General features: G+C 41.3%; 1 protein-coding gene across 2 annotated transcripts in view; it reads left to right on the plus strand.

The window, feature by feature from the left end:
* ubr3 (ubiquitin protein ligase E3 component n-recognin 3) overlaps positions 1–12,668 on the plus strand; it is a 36,890-nt gene extending 24,222 nt beyond the window's left edge. For both annotated transcript variants that reach the window (XM_069153785.1, XM_069153786.1), the window contains 10 exons: positions 725–810; positions 3,969–4,074; positions 5,926–6,026; positions 7,028–7,152; positions 8,455–8,562; positions 8,814–8,939; positions 9,137–9,301; positions 9,928–10,137; positions 10,254–10,393; positions 10,724–12,668. In XM_069153785.1, coding sequence (XP_069009886.1) covers positions 725–810; positions 3,969–4,074; positions 5,926–6,026; positions 7,028–7,152; positions 8,455–8,562; positions 8,814–8,939; positions 9,137–9,301; positions 9,928–10,137; positions 10,254–10,393; positions 10,724–10,841 — 1,285 coding nt within the window. In that variant the 3' untranslated portion in view covers positions 10,842–12,668. The remainder of the gene's footprint in view (positions 1–724; positions 811–3,968; positions 4,075–5,925; positions 6,027–7,027; positions 7,153–8,454; positions 8,563–8,813; positions 8,940–9,136; positions 9,302–9,927; positions 10,138–10,253; positions 10,394–10,723) is intronic.
* Positions 12,669–13,108: the final 440 nt, after the last annotated feature.

Consider the following 13,108-nt stretch of genomic DNA (forward strand, 5'->3'; position numbering starts at 1 on the left):
AACCTGCAATATTTGCTTAACTTCAGACGAACAGTTCAAAAGTAGCAACTCTGATACAATGAAGATGATCCATCATCAATATGCTCGTATGACAGCATCATTTAAAATAAATCAATCAAATTAATTATGCTAAAAATATATACTAAAACTAATTGTTCTCTAAAATTGATGTCTAAGAAAAACAAAAATAATACAGTACTAATATCAATACATAAACATGTATTTTCAATAAAATGAGCAGACTTTGGCAGATTTGTTCATTTAATTGAATTCCAGTTTCCAGCTTCCATCTGCTGCCCCACACTGTTACTATAGATTAATGTACCATTGTAACACGTGGTGTACCGCCTGTTACGTAACACCAGTAATATGTCCGTGAAGATTCTCAGTCGTCCAGGTGAGAACTCAGTCTGAGTGTAATCACCAGCTTGAGTTTCTGAAAGACGTTTCATCCGAAAGACTTCTTCACTTCTGAAGAAACGTCAAGAAACTCGAGCGAGTCCAGTTGCCTTTGGATTACAGTCACGTTGAAACGATTACATCTGAGGAAAAGCCAGCTCCCACACCTCCTCGTAAAGAGTTTGAAAATAGTACGACTCTTCTCATTAATTCAGTACACCGGTGAAACCCGGCCGACCTGCACTAATGGTACGCTGAGCAATATTTTACTTGAATCCATATGTTTGGTCATTAACACACTATTGTCGTGACTCCGTTTCCTCAGGACAAACCTGGAGCTGGAACTTGTGCATCGGGGAGGAAACTTGTGTTCTGGAGGTGCCAGTGCTGCCGCCAAACGCTCGTGTCTGAGTGAGTAGTTCCTCCTCCAACTCCTCGCTTTTTATATCTTCTACATATATGTTGAGTCTGAGTTTTCATCTCAAGTGGAGCACCTGTGGTTTGATAACAACAACAGAATTACAAGAGAAAAACAAGTTAAGTGTCCAATTCCCTTTCCCTAATAATACACAGTATAAGAGAAAAAATATTGTAGGAAAAGAGCAAAACCATTTTTGAAGCAACGTCGAATGTATTTTGCCGTTTCAGATAGAAATGACACCGACATGTATGTTATTGCAGGTGACTCTACGGTATTTTCCATCAGCCACGTTGTAATAAACTGTCTGACTTGTGATCAAATCCAATCTTCCATGTTACAGCTGAACCACTAAAAAAAACCTAAGGGTCGATTAGCACTGGCAGGAAAGGATAGATGCTGTCGCAGGTGACCCGCGGGGAGCAGTCAGGGTAGATGAAGCAGACAAATGGGTCAAGTGCTGTTTTAAGTTGATTGTGTCACAGCTGACAAGGGCAGGACGAAAACTCTGATCTTAGCTGAATGTCAAAGGAAAAGCTGAACGGTATCATCAATTATCAACTAATACAAACATGGATTACTTATAATCTTCAAATTGAATCAAGTGTTTCAATACATGTGGATAAATGATGAGATGGGAAGTGTGGAGGAAGGTGAGTCTGATCAGTTTGTTGTGCGGACGACACCCCGTTTTCTGTTTGTTTAATTGTTCTGTCAAAGTCGTGCTGCTGCAGTGAAATGGCCCGTCATCCCTGAGTGGCTGAAAAGAGATTTCACACTGGAGGTTTGCCATTTTAGAGCTACATTAACCGTGTAGCCATGCTGACAGACAAATTTACTCAGTTGCAGTACATTAGCGTTCATTCTTCTTAGGGAAATGGATTTAAAGGAAAACGGCAGACGTTTGCTAACCGAGAGCCCACGGGGTTCCTAAGCCGGTTTCCCAGTGGATGCTGGGCGTGTTGAAATGATGAGGATATGATTGACCACAGAAGCAAACGCTCTTCAATTCCCTTGAAATGAGCTAAATCAAATCTATGGAGTCCAGCCTTCAAATAGCACCAAACCCTGGTTTATTTAACTGCAAATATTTCAATTCATTTTGGGGACTTTGCGGCAGAAAGTTTAAAGGCAAATCATGTTGACCTCAGTCATGCAGTTTGTGGTGAGTGTTGACAGTAAATGTAAATGTGGAACTGGTTCACCCTCATTTTTATGCATTGCCGATGTGATTTTACATGTTGAACACTGTGATTGTTTGCCAAGAGAGGACGCAGTAATTGTCAAATATCTGCAATGAAATCTGAGTGTAAAGCAAAATGCACATACAATCTTTCTCATAACATTTTTAAGACATTTAAAAGGAAAAGCTTAAAGAAAATAAATGGTGACTGAATTCATTTCAGCTGCTTTGGTTTCAAGGTTCTGTTATTGTGCAGCGCCACCGTTAACGTTATAAGTAACACCTGTGCTTTACCTCTTATGCCAAGTCCAAATGTCTGCTGTGAACATCGGTGGTTGTGTCTTCATTTGCGTGCTTCTGTTGATTGTCGTACATCGTGTTTGGGTACTGAGACCAGAGACGTAACTGCTTTTGGACCCTGTGTGTTATCGGATCGCTCCCTAGAAACAGAGACCATTTCTGGATTCGTCTGATGTAAACAATAAACAGGCAGCCGTCATTCGCATGGGAACGCCTTGTTGAAAGCAAGTATATCTCTGGCCTTGCACAGTGCATGAGTCTCAGCAGGGTACTGACGGCTGTATTTGAATGCATCACCCATCAACATATCTGCCATCTTTGTTTGCTCCTTTTACTAAAACGGGAGTACAGTAGTACTTAGTGAAGCGTTGCAACCTCTGCAGCTTCGGCCGCCAGTTTCAGCAGTTTTGAAATAGATTGGTGTTTTCCTCCTTTTCTGTACGCAGCCAAGACGTGGCTGAGAAGTGTCCAGCATTTCATACTCAATTTCTTTTGGACCGTTTATAAGTCCACCATGCAGGTACTCGCTGCACTACGAGTGGCCATACCTGCCAGTGTGAAAGCATTTACACGCTCGAAATAGCAAGTGTAAGTAGGTTGGAAGGTGAATTAAAACTTTACATCTGAAACACATTTCCTGTTGTTTGACAGTAGCACATGAACGACAGCCCTCACCTGAGTTACCTCCTCCATTTCTCATCCCTAGCGTCGCATCTTGCAGGTTAATTCCTGCTCGGAGGTGAGTGGTGGAGAGAGAAGAGAGGAAACGAGCTGTAGGGAAGACAAATGGGACGCAACCAAGGACCGACACACTCTGCTCTCTCCGTGCTGTGTCTGTTTTCACCTGCGGAGGGCAGTGTTGCTCCAAGAATCGATAGTTCTCACACAAGTCAAATTGCAGTGCTGATTACTTGAAGCACTTTGCTGCATTACGGCATCATAATTCCCAATAAAACAAAATCAAATAGGATTCATGCTGTTAATTAGCAAAGTTGTTCAGAAAGGTGTTGCTTTCATCTACAGATGAATTCAGCTGATGGTTTAGTGGTACTGGGTCCAAACACAGTTCATATAGCTTTACATCTAATGCTCTTGTATCATTTTCATCTCTAACTTAAATAGAACTTAGATTGAGTTTATAATTAGGTTAAGTGGGTTAATCTATGTGTGGACTAATAATAAAGATGGGGACATTCCTCCAGTTTGGAATATAATACTTAACATCTAAAATGAGTTGGCCTGTTTCCTGTCTTTAGTTCCTTGCTATAATGCCATGACTTTCTTTATTTTAGTAAAAGATTTGCTCCGAGGGTATAAGATGTCCTGCTATTAAAAGCCGGCGTATAAATGTGAGACTGTGTGCGCACAGGAGGGTCTCTCTTCATGTGCCATTAGTTTCACAACGAACAGGTGTGGCCTGACCAAAGAGTTGCTCGAGGCCATCGAGCTCCACCGTGAATCCATCTGGCCTGGCCTGGTTTTATCCGAACCAAACATTAGCCTGCAGTCAGTCCGAGTCAAGTGCTTTCATCGTTTGATCCACATTGGTTGCTGCTGCAACAATAGAGCCTGAGATAAACGCTTGCTGGTTTTTGTTCCGGTCAGAGCCTGTTGGAGCATAACAATGACATGTTTTATTGTTGTTGTTTTTTTTTTTACCTCTTTCAGATCAGCTGTTCCATGTGTTGGCTATGCACATGCGTCTGTACAGCATTGATTCAGCCTACAACCCCTGGACGAAGTTGACTCAGGTTGCACAAAACAAAGAGGCAGAGTGAGTGTCTCTCTGTCCTAAGTACCTCCACTAATAGTAAATCCATAAATCTGCTCGTACATTGCTCATACCTTCCACTCTCTACTCTCCCACACCGTTTTCCTTCACATAAACATGCAATCAAAGTGCCACTTCGCCTGTCTCTAAACGCCACCAACAGCTTTTTCTCCACACAAAGACGAGCTAAAAACAGAAAAGGGACCATGTGTGGTTTCCATAGATACCAATAATTGCTGCATCTGGCAAATTACCGGGCACTCCACGGAGAGCAAAGCGACCCTGTCAAATTCACTGCACGAGAAGGACTGCACCACCAACACCACCAACACCACCCCAGCACGGTGTCTCCGCTCCCAGCTGTCCGCCTCTCTCCAACACAAACCTGTATTTATCAAAAGACAAAGTTTCTTCTTACACGCTTCCATCACGGTTTATTACTCAATATACATCAGAACATGTCTGTTTTAAACACAAATGCATGTCAGGGTTGATGGTCTAAAAAAAACCAAAACGAGTGTTAAAAGAAGAGTACTTTTAGCACCTAACGGTACAAGATGAGCTTCAACAACCTCTCCTCCCTGTTAGCGTTGTAAGACAGCTTTTACACCTGTTATTGTTAAAGTGCTCACAGCCATACAGCATCTCTCAGAGGACCTATTTGCTGTTTAAAAATACTTGTCAGGGTTCAGGGAGGGAACACTGTCATCGACACCCTGAGGCAGTCGGCCTGATCCAGTCTGGTTAAAGAGGACAGAGAGAGATGTTTCCACATAGATGCAAAACATTGCTCTGACCTTATTTTCAATGAAGACACCAAAGAGGAATCTGGTAAAAATGTTCAGTGGGCAACTATAGATGGCACTCAGGGTTGAAAGCTCTGTCCTTTAAGGCTGTCTTTTAACGCACAGAGGAATTAACTGGTGAGTGGTTTGGTAATGGAAGGTATTATTCTCTAAGTGCAGTCCCTCTTGTTCCAAACCCCCGAGGCCTTTCAAGGTAGAGCGGAGACTGGGACCTCGCTAAATTGTCAATAGAACAAAAGACATTTAAATGGAGATGGCAAATAATACGAATATGTAACTAGGGCTGCATTAAGGAAGTGGATACAAAGAACGAGCCTTTTCAAGCCATGCGTTTGCTTTGCAAATTTAAAATTATGTACACAGGAAAACCTGCTCAAATACCTGTTAAAGTGCTTTTCATATATACATTACGTGACATTGCTTCATTCATCTGTCTGTAAATGTTTAATTTATCAATCAGACAAAAGGGACTTTTACGGGATGTTCAGAGAAAGAGTTGCAATGTTTGCACGATATTTGACACCTGGCAGCTTCTGATAGTTAAATCTGAGATTTTCAACACGTTTCATATCAGGATCATCATTTAAATTTGTTAGATTGAATTCTGCTGCCTAATTTTTAAAGCTAAACATGCACAAACAGTAAACAACAAGTTTAAGTCTTATTCTGTAACTAAAGCATTTTTCTGGATAATTATTTATTTGTATACAGTTTGCAAGAATGAAAACTGAAAATATTGAGAGACTGTTGGTCTGTTTGTTATTGCGGTTGTTCAAGGTAATACAATTCATACATAATACATCAATAGAGTAATACATTAATTACAGTGATGTTAGAGGGCGGAACAAAACTCCTTGAAATTCTTTCTTTAACTTTGTACTGCTGCAGGCTTTTTGGTTTCCAGGAATATTACATCATCTGACAATAAGACTGCCTTTCTGATGTTTTTATAAAGCAGACATTGGTGCATGTTCACATACATGTGTTTCTTTGGGTTTCTCTCAAGTATATGCAGTGCCATCTGAATAATCTTGTACGTTTTACGCAGTGGCTTTGATGAAGAGAGACCTGAGGTACCGATGCTGTTTCGAGATGTCCCGTCCCTCCTGATCATCTTCGTGCTGACGATGCCACAGCCTCTGCGTAAAGGTACAGTTCCTCTCTGGGCATCGTGACACTGCGAGAGAGCCGGGAGTTTCTCCGTTATCAGTCCTAATCCGGGCTGAGAGGCGGGAAGAAGCATTTCACACCTCTTATCTGTGATCCTGTTGCTGTTTTGGCTGTGAGGATCAGGAAGACACGACCCTGATGATGGGAGGTCTGCACCTCCTTCATGTGCCCTCCATCTCTGGCTTGTCGCTTCATCTCTTCCATATTAGCCGTCCACTACAAAAATATGGAGGGCCACCTGAAGACCTGGCTGAAATATTATTCCATTGATGACTGAATTAGGTTGATCAGAGGCAGGACAATTAGGATTGATTGGAAAGAAGAACCTTTTCAGTGAAAAGTTGTTATTATAGCTGGTTAAATATCCTTTATGCTTTTATATATCAAGATTTAAAATATATTAAGGATTGCCAGATTGTTCTCAAGAATGTGTTGTTTTATAGCATGTGGCTGTTTAATATTTATTGTTGTAAAAATAATAACTAATTATCATGAATATCATTTTTTAATTTACTAGAATTAATATGCACAAAACATAATAAACTAGGAGACAATCTGTAAACTTGTGCTTTTCAATAGGTTTCTTTCAAAGAAGTAGAGAGTGAGGGATGATTTGTCCCCAAGTGGTTCTCCATGTGATTTCTGTGCAGGGAACGACCTGCTTTTTAAACTCTTCCCTTTTAGTTGTGTGTCGTGACACATGTTACGGTTACCATGACAACAGCCCTCCTGCTGAAAAAGAAAACAAACTGCTCTCTTTGTTGTTCTTGTCAATAACAAACTTAAATACCTGTCAGGCTTCATTTTCCATCTGAAGCACTCTGCTGATTATTATGGGCTGTGTTCAGCGAGGGTCTATATGCTGAACTGGGGAACCACACACAATGTCCCTATGAATATTTGCCATCTTCCTTCAGCTGGAAGATCTTTTTTGTGTTCAGAATAGCACATGCTCACTGTCGCCTTGTGTTCCCGTGTAGAGCACTTCACCTGCGTGGTGAGGATGCTGTACAACCTGCAGTTCACTCAGGCTCTGACGGCGCTGTCCACCCGGTTCAGCTCAGAGGAACGGCAGGCCTGGAGCAATTCAGGAGCACTCAAGAAGGTAAGAGGGAAACCACGATGCAGTCGCCTGTCGCTTGATCACAGTGACTAACAGCTTGTGGTAATTTTACATCCATTTAATTTTCATGTGTTGAGTATAGGTCTTTGGGTAATTTTTTCTTTTCATCGCTATTCCGCAGTGTTCAGAGGCTTTAAATATATTTACTGGTCTTGTACTTACTGCATAGTACTTACTTTCTTTTTTTCTTTGCGTCTTGTGTGGACGGCCTCTTCAGTCAGCACAATGCTGTAAATCACTAATCATTGTGTCAAACTGTAACGATAGAGCCACGTTCTTGCATAATAATATATGTTTTCAAAGGGTGTTAAAATCCAAATGGCATCTGCTGCTTGTTGATTCCTCTGATTGTTCCCAACCATCTTGCAGCACAGTGAATCTTTGCGTGTGACTTGCTATTGTGTTGTATTAAGCTCTCCAGTTCCATTTATAGGATTTCCACGGTCGACAGTATCAATCTTCATTATCTGGAAAAGTGTCATTGCTGGAGAGTGTTGCATTAATTGGCTATCTGTCTTCAGTCTATTAAGATTGTAATAGCGAGTGGCAAAAGACAAACAGCTGAAACCCTCTTTTGTGTGTTTCAATCTTTAATGGTAGTGTTCATTTGTATCTTCCTTCTTCGCTGTGCTGAACAGTAGTGTGGGCTTTTAAAAGCTTCCATTAACATGGATTTCAAATCCACAATGAGAACCGCTTCAAAATCTGGTTAAACACTTTTGTAATTAAATTGACGATGTTAAAAAAAGAAGCCGAGAGATCAAAGCCTCAAGGAAGAAAATCGGTAGACTTGAAATTCCTCCCCTATAAATCTATGACAAAGGACAGCAGACGAGATAAGGCTGCTGTTTTATATTCTACCTCCTTCAGCTTGATAAATGCTTGCAGCTTTTCCTCGATATAACATACGAGCCAAACCAGTTTAATTTTTATCAGAACACACATTCAGTAATGTCTTTACTGCTTTTCTGAAGTTATATTAAGGAAGGAATTGTTGTCCTCTTATTCTGCATAAGTGATTATATTCTTCAGTGCATTTCATCCACAGGAGGAGGATTCTGATTTGAACTCTATATCCTGACATGCGAGCGACACTCATAGACTTGGACTAACAAAGACAGGCTGGATGTGAAGAAAATATTTCTGATTACTACTCTCTTCCCTCTGGAGATTGAAGATCATGTCTGTTGACCTTAAGAGAACATTGTATGTTAGAGGAAATGTACAAATCTTGGTCTTTTTAATGTTTGTTAAATTCTCTATTTTGATATTTTTTTTCTACAGAATGCTGCAAATTCAGAGAAGTCCTTTGAGACGCTGCTCAGTCACGTTATCAGTGAGCTCTCTCAGGACAAGAGTGTCTACAAGGTGAACATTGAAGAAACAACAATGGTGAGACGTTAAACTGACTGTTTAGTACTTTAGAGTATAACTCCCTTCAGGATCACACTCCCTCTTCCCTCTCAGCCGTCCTTTCTTCTCTCTGCTCCTTTTCATTTTCTCTTTCACAATGAATTGGCCATTCCCCCGAGAGACAATGGTGTAATATCTCTGCTAATCTCCAGGAGAGATATACATCACTGTATTATCAGCGAGCTGCTGGCTGGTTATTGATCAGGTGTTCTTGCTGTTTCCCTCCCCAGCTGAGCTCCAGTGTGTGGTCCCCACAGTCCATCGAGTTCAGCCTCCAGCAGTTCTGCCTGCCCTTCCTTCGCCTCTCCTGCCTTTTGCAGCATCACCTCTATGGCGACAACCTAACTGGCTGCCTGGTATGTTTTATCATGAATGAAACCGTCGCAGCAACAATGTCCACATCTCGCTGGCCTTATTTTCTATTTCTAATGATGGCGTGAAGTTCCGTTCCGTTACGAGACGTTGGTAGAGAAGAGTTTGGGATGTTCTGTTGTTTCCAGGTGTGAGTGACAGCAAAGACAGAACCGATCAGTGTTGTTGTTTGTCTTCTCAGGCTGAAGAGGAGTTCTCGTCCCTGGCTGTGTGTTTAGGGCTCCAGCCTTCCAACACCGTGCACAGTGCCTCATGTCTGGAGTGGCCGGTCGGCGCCTTTGACTTGGTGACTCAGTGGTGCGCTGAGGTCACCGGTCTCTCTCAGCTGCATGCCGAGCAATCACTGGTGTGTTTGAGTATTTCAGTCAATATACAAACTAAATACAGTCTTATAAATCATGTTAGACTCTTATAATCAATCAACAGTTCAGAGAATATCAGCAAATTGTAGAATGAGGAGCTGAGTTTTCACTATAATCTCAAATTCAAAGCACATATTTTGAACTCGATGCCCTGTAAATGATTGCTGTATTTAAAGTGCCTTTGACGTCTTGAATTTAGTTTCAGCCTTGGTAGACAAGGTCCACAGCTGCTGTGTCTCCGGCTGTCTCCCGGAGCGACTGCACAACTGACCATGCGTCTTATACCCTCCTCATTTAGCACGGCAGTAATCTCGGTTGTTGTTCATCATTTGGTAAAAACGAAAGGTGTCTTTGTGTCGGCATAATCCTCAACATAGGACATTATTTATTATTACCCCGCTGAAGGACACCATAAAAACCAAGAAGTCAGAGATTCATTCCGTTTAGGCTGATGACAAATCTTTTTAGTTTCAGCCTTAAAGTTCAAAGAGAACTAAAGTTGATAATTAAGAGTCTCTGAAGAGTCAATCAGGAGTCTGAGTTTAGGAGGAGAAGGTGGTCGTGCTCAGTAACCCTCCATATGTTCTGTACTTCTGTCTCTGCTCTGAAGACCTTGCTGGTGCAGGATCCTCAGTGGGCAGCCCCTCGCTTGCTCCAGCTCCCCGACAACTACAATATCATCTTCCAGTACTATCACAGAAAGGCCTGCACTGCCTGCAAAAAGGTGCCAAAGGACCCGGCGCTCTGCCTGGTGTGCGGCGCCTTCGTCTGTCTCAAAGGCGTCTGCTGCAAACAGCAGGGTATCTGTGAATGTGTTCTGGTGAGTTTCTCCATGTTTTTAAAGTATTGCCTTCGTACAGCTGCTGCTGCCTTTACGTAGCTGCTGTGAGGTTTTAAAAGCGAAGCGTTTATTTACATTGCGTGTCACTTTGTTAGCACTCCCAACACTGCGGCGCCGCGACGGGCATCTTTCTACTGATCAATGCTTCGGTCATCATCATCATCCGCGGACATCGGTTCTGCCTGTGGGGCTCCGTTTACCTCGACGCTCACGGGGAGGAGGATCGCGATTTACGGTACCACACACACACACACACACACACACACACACACACACACACACACACACACACACACAGATGCATTTTGTGCAGTAAACCTTAAACATTTTGATTTGAACGGAACATTTTCCAGTTGAGTAGCTCGTATAGATTCTTTACATTGTGTTGTTTTTAAGAGCACATTTAGAAAGAAGGTGTTTTAATATGGATACACGCTGTTTTTAATTCATTATTAGAATTTAGTATGAAATTGGGACACGGTCCTTTTTTCTCTTTTTTTTTTTATACTTGTTGCTGCGGTGAAAAACCTACTCACTCTTGTTTTCCCCTCTGGCCTTTCTCCAGTCGTGGCAAACCTCTCTTCTTATGTGAAGAGAGGTATCGAGTGTTGGAGCAACAGTGGGTTTCACACACCTTTGATCACATCAATAAGCGCTGGGGGCCTCACTATAATGGACTCTAAGATCTTCCAAAGTCCTCTGAAAAAATACCACAACCCAAGATGGAGAAGATTTTTTTTTTCTGGCTTATGTGTCTGCCTTGATCAAAATTTTTGGGGAACTCTTAACTTTATAAACACAAACATCCAGTTGAGGGTATTGCTGCCACAGCCTTGGTTTATGTGAAGTATGGTGTACAGTCATGCCTAAAGATTAACACGTGTGTGTGTTCAAGTGATTTATCGTGTGATTTTCAACAGGGAAAAACAGAATTTGGGAAGATAATAATAATTTAAAAAAAATAAAGAAATAAAAAGCACAACTTTGCCCAGAAATTCAATTGGTTTGGAGCAGGCTTTAGGACGCCTGTCTTATTTATTTGAATTAAAAACGATATGCATCAAGCACTGAATGTCCCTGCAAATTTTGCTTACTTTTTGCACCGTTTATGAAGATGTTAATGCATATCCCGTTTATTTATCAAAATGTGCTCTGCTGTGCTGGTATGAGTTTCAAGCTCCTGATGAGTGTAGCGATGTTATTGCAATGTGCACTCAGTGTCTGCTGACATGTGATGGGAGGCAGGACAAGTCCACCCATCAAAACACTAGAGTTTTTTTGCAAACACGCAAAGGCTCTTTTTATGGGTCTAGTTGCAATCCATCCTCAGGAATTTTTTTTTTTATTATTATTTTATTTTTTGCTGTTTAAACTACGTTTTAGATATTTAAATAAATGCTGCTGCTCATTGTTCAAGTAATTTTAACTTTTGTGAAGATTTTTTTTTTTTTTTAAGGTTGTGCTTTGAGTTTACCGTAGATGGCTGGGAACGCCCACACAAACTCCCGTTGCCCTCTAAAGATGTTCGCGGTCACCACAAAACGCCCACTAGTCCTCATAGTCTTCCCCTTTCCTCGCTTTCTGTTCCTGGTTGGGTCTGAAAGAAGAAACAGACGCCAGCTTTGAGACAGCGAGAGCCACAATCTGTCGATCGAAGATTAATTGTCACTGCTCCACAAAAAACCTGAAGTTAAGGAAATGTCACTGCACAGATTTGGTGTCTTGCTGCGTTGGTCAAACTGAATGGCATGCGAGAGCAGAAATACTTCATCACTTCTGTCAAGATATGAAACTCAGTGAAATGTAGTTTTTGGAGATAAGTCCTCATCGTTGATCCATCTGCAGTCAGAAAAGCTTTTTTCCCCTTTTGCTTTTGGTTGTGAAGTCATAACTGCAGTACAGAACATTTATTATAACGACTATCTCATACTCATGCATCAACTAGTTGTGATATATAGTTGCATTCCAACATTACAAGATTATCAGACTTGAGTATCCGTTATACACTGTGCATGACATCCTTTCAGCCTCCATTATTTAAGTGTCTTTTTTCTGATTATCATCTTTTTTTTTCCTGGAAGAGAGGAAATTTCATCCAGTCGTGCCTGCAAGACTAACGTTGATTTGTCTGAGTGAGCATACAGCTGATATCCCTGATGTCTGGTGTTGAAATGCTGAGCTGCGTCGAGGAACCTTTAAGGAGCGAGTCAACACTTGAAAAAAAAAAACTTCCTCTTGAATTCATGCATGCTGCTTTTCTGTTTACTGGGTTTCTCCTGTCCTCTTTCATTTTGCAGTTCCCACTTTGTAAATGACCGCAACCAAATAGCCGATGAGTAATGGGTGTAAATTGTAACTGAAAGCTTTTGTGTGTTCTCCTGTATGAATGAGGAGAGAATACAGTACATTACTGTAGGTGCTGACTCTAACTTTCTGAGTTTGACCAGAAAGTATGACTTGGACATTTAATGCAAAATGTAACATATGTGAATAAAATATAAAGACACTGATTGTTGTTTTGACTCTTGTTTTCAGCGTCGTTGTCCTTGACATTACCTCGTCCACTCGCATGTATGACATTTGTACCCACAGCTGACAATAAATATATTTTTTGTTATAGGCACAATTGAAGTAATTTCCAGGAGATCTGAGTGCTGCCGAGAGGAGACTGAATCTCCTGATGCTGGTTTTGATTCGGGTCCATTGAGCTCAAAGATTTCTTTCTATACGGGCTTCTCTGCAGTCTCGGTCTACTAATGAGAGCTGTGGAGGTAAAGTGGCTGTTATAATACAAACGCCTCAGACTGACCACCAGAGGTCTCAGTTCATTAGATCTCAAGTCTGAAAAGGCAGAGGTCATCGGATGATGACCTTCATCGACAAAATCTGTGACACTTTCAACAAAATATGACTTTATATACAGCTTGTGTAAAAAGTAAAACATTATTTT

Source organism: Embiotoca jacksoni, unplaced genomic scaffold, assembly GCF_022577435.1.
Source record: "Embiotoca jacksoni isolate LCO1_2020_lvr unplaced genomic scaffold, fEmbJac1.0.p SCAF_2, whole genome shotgun sequence".
Taxonomy (NCBI): Eukaryota; Metazoa; Chordata; class Actinopteri; family Embiotocidae; genus Embiotoca; species Embiotoca jacksoni.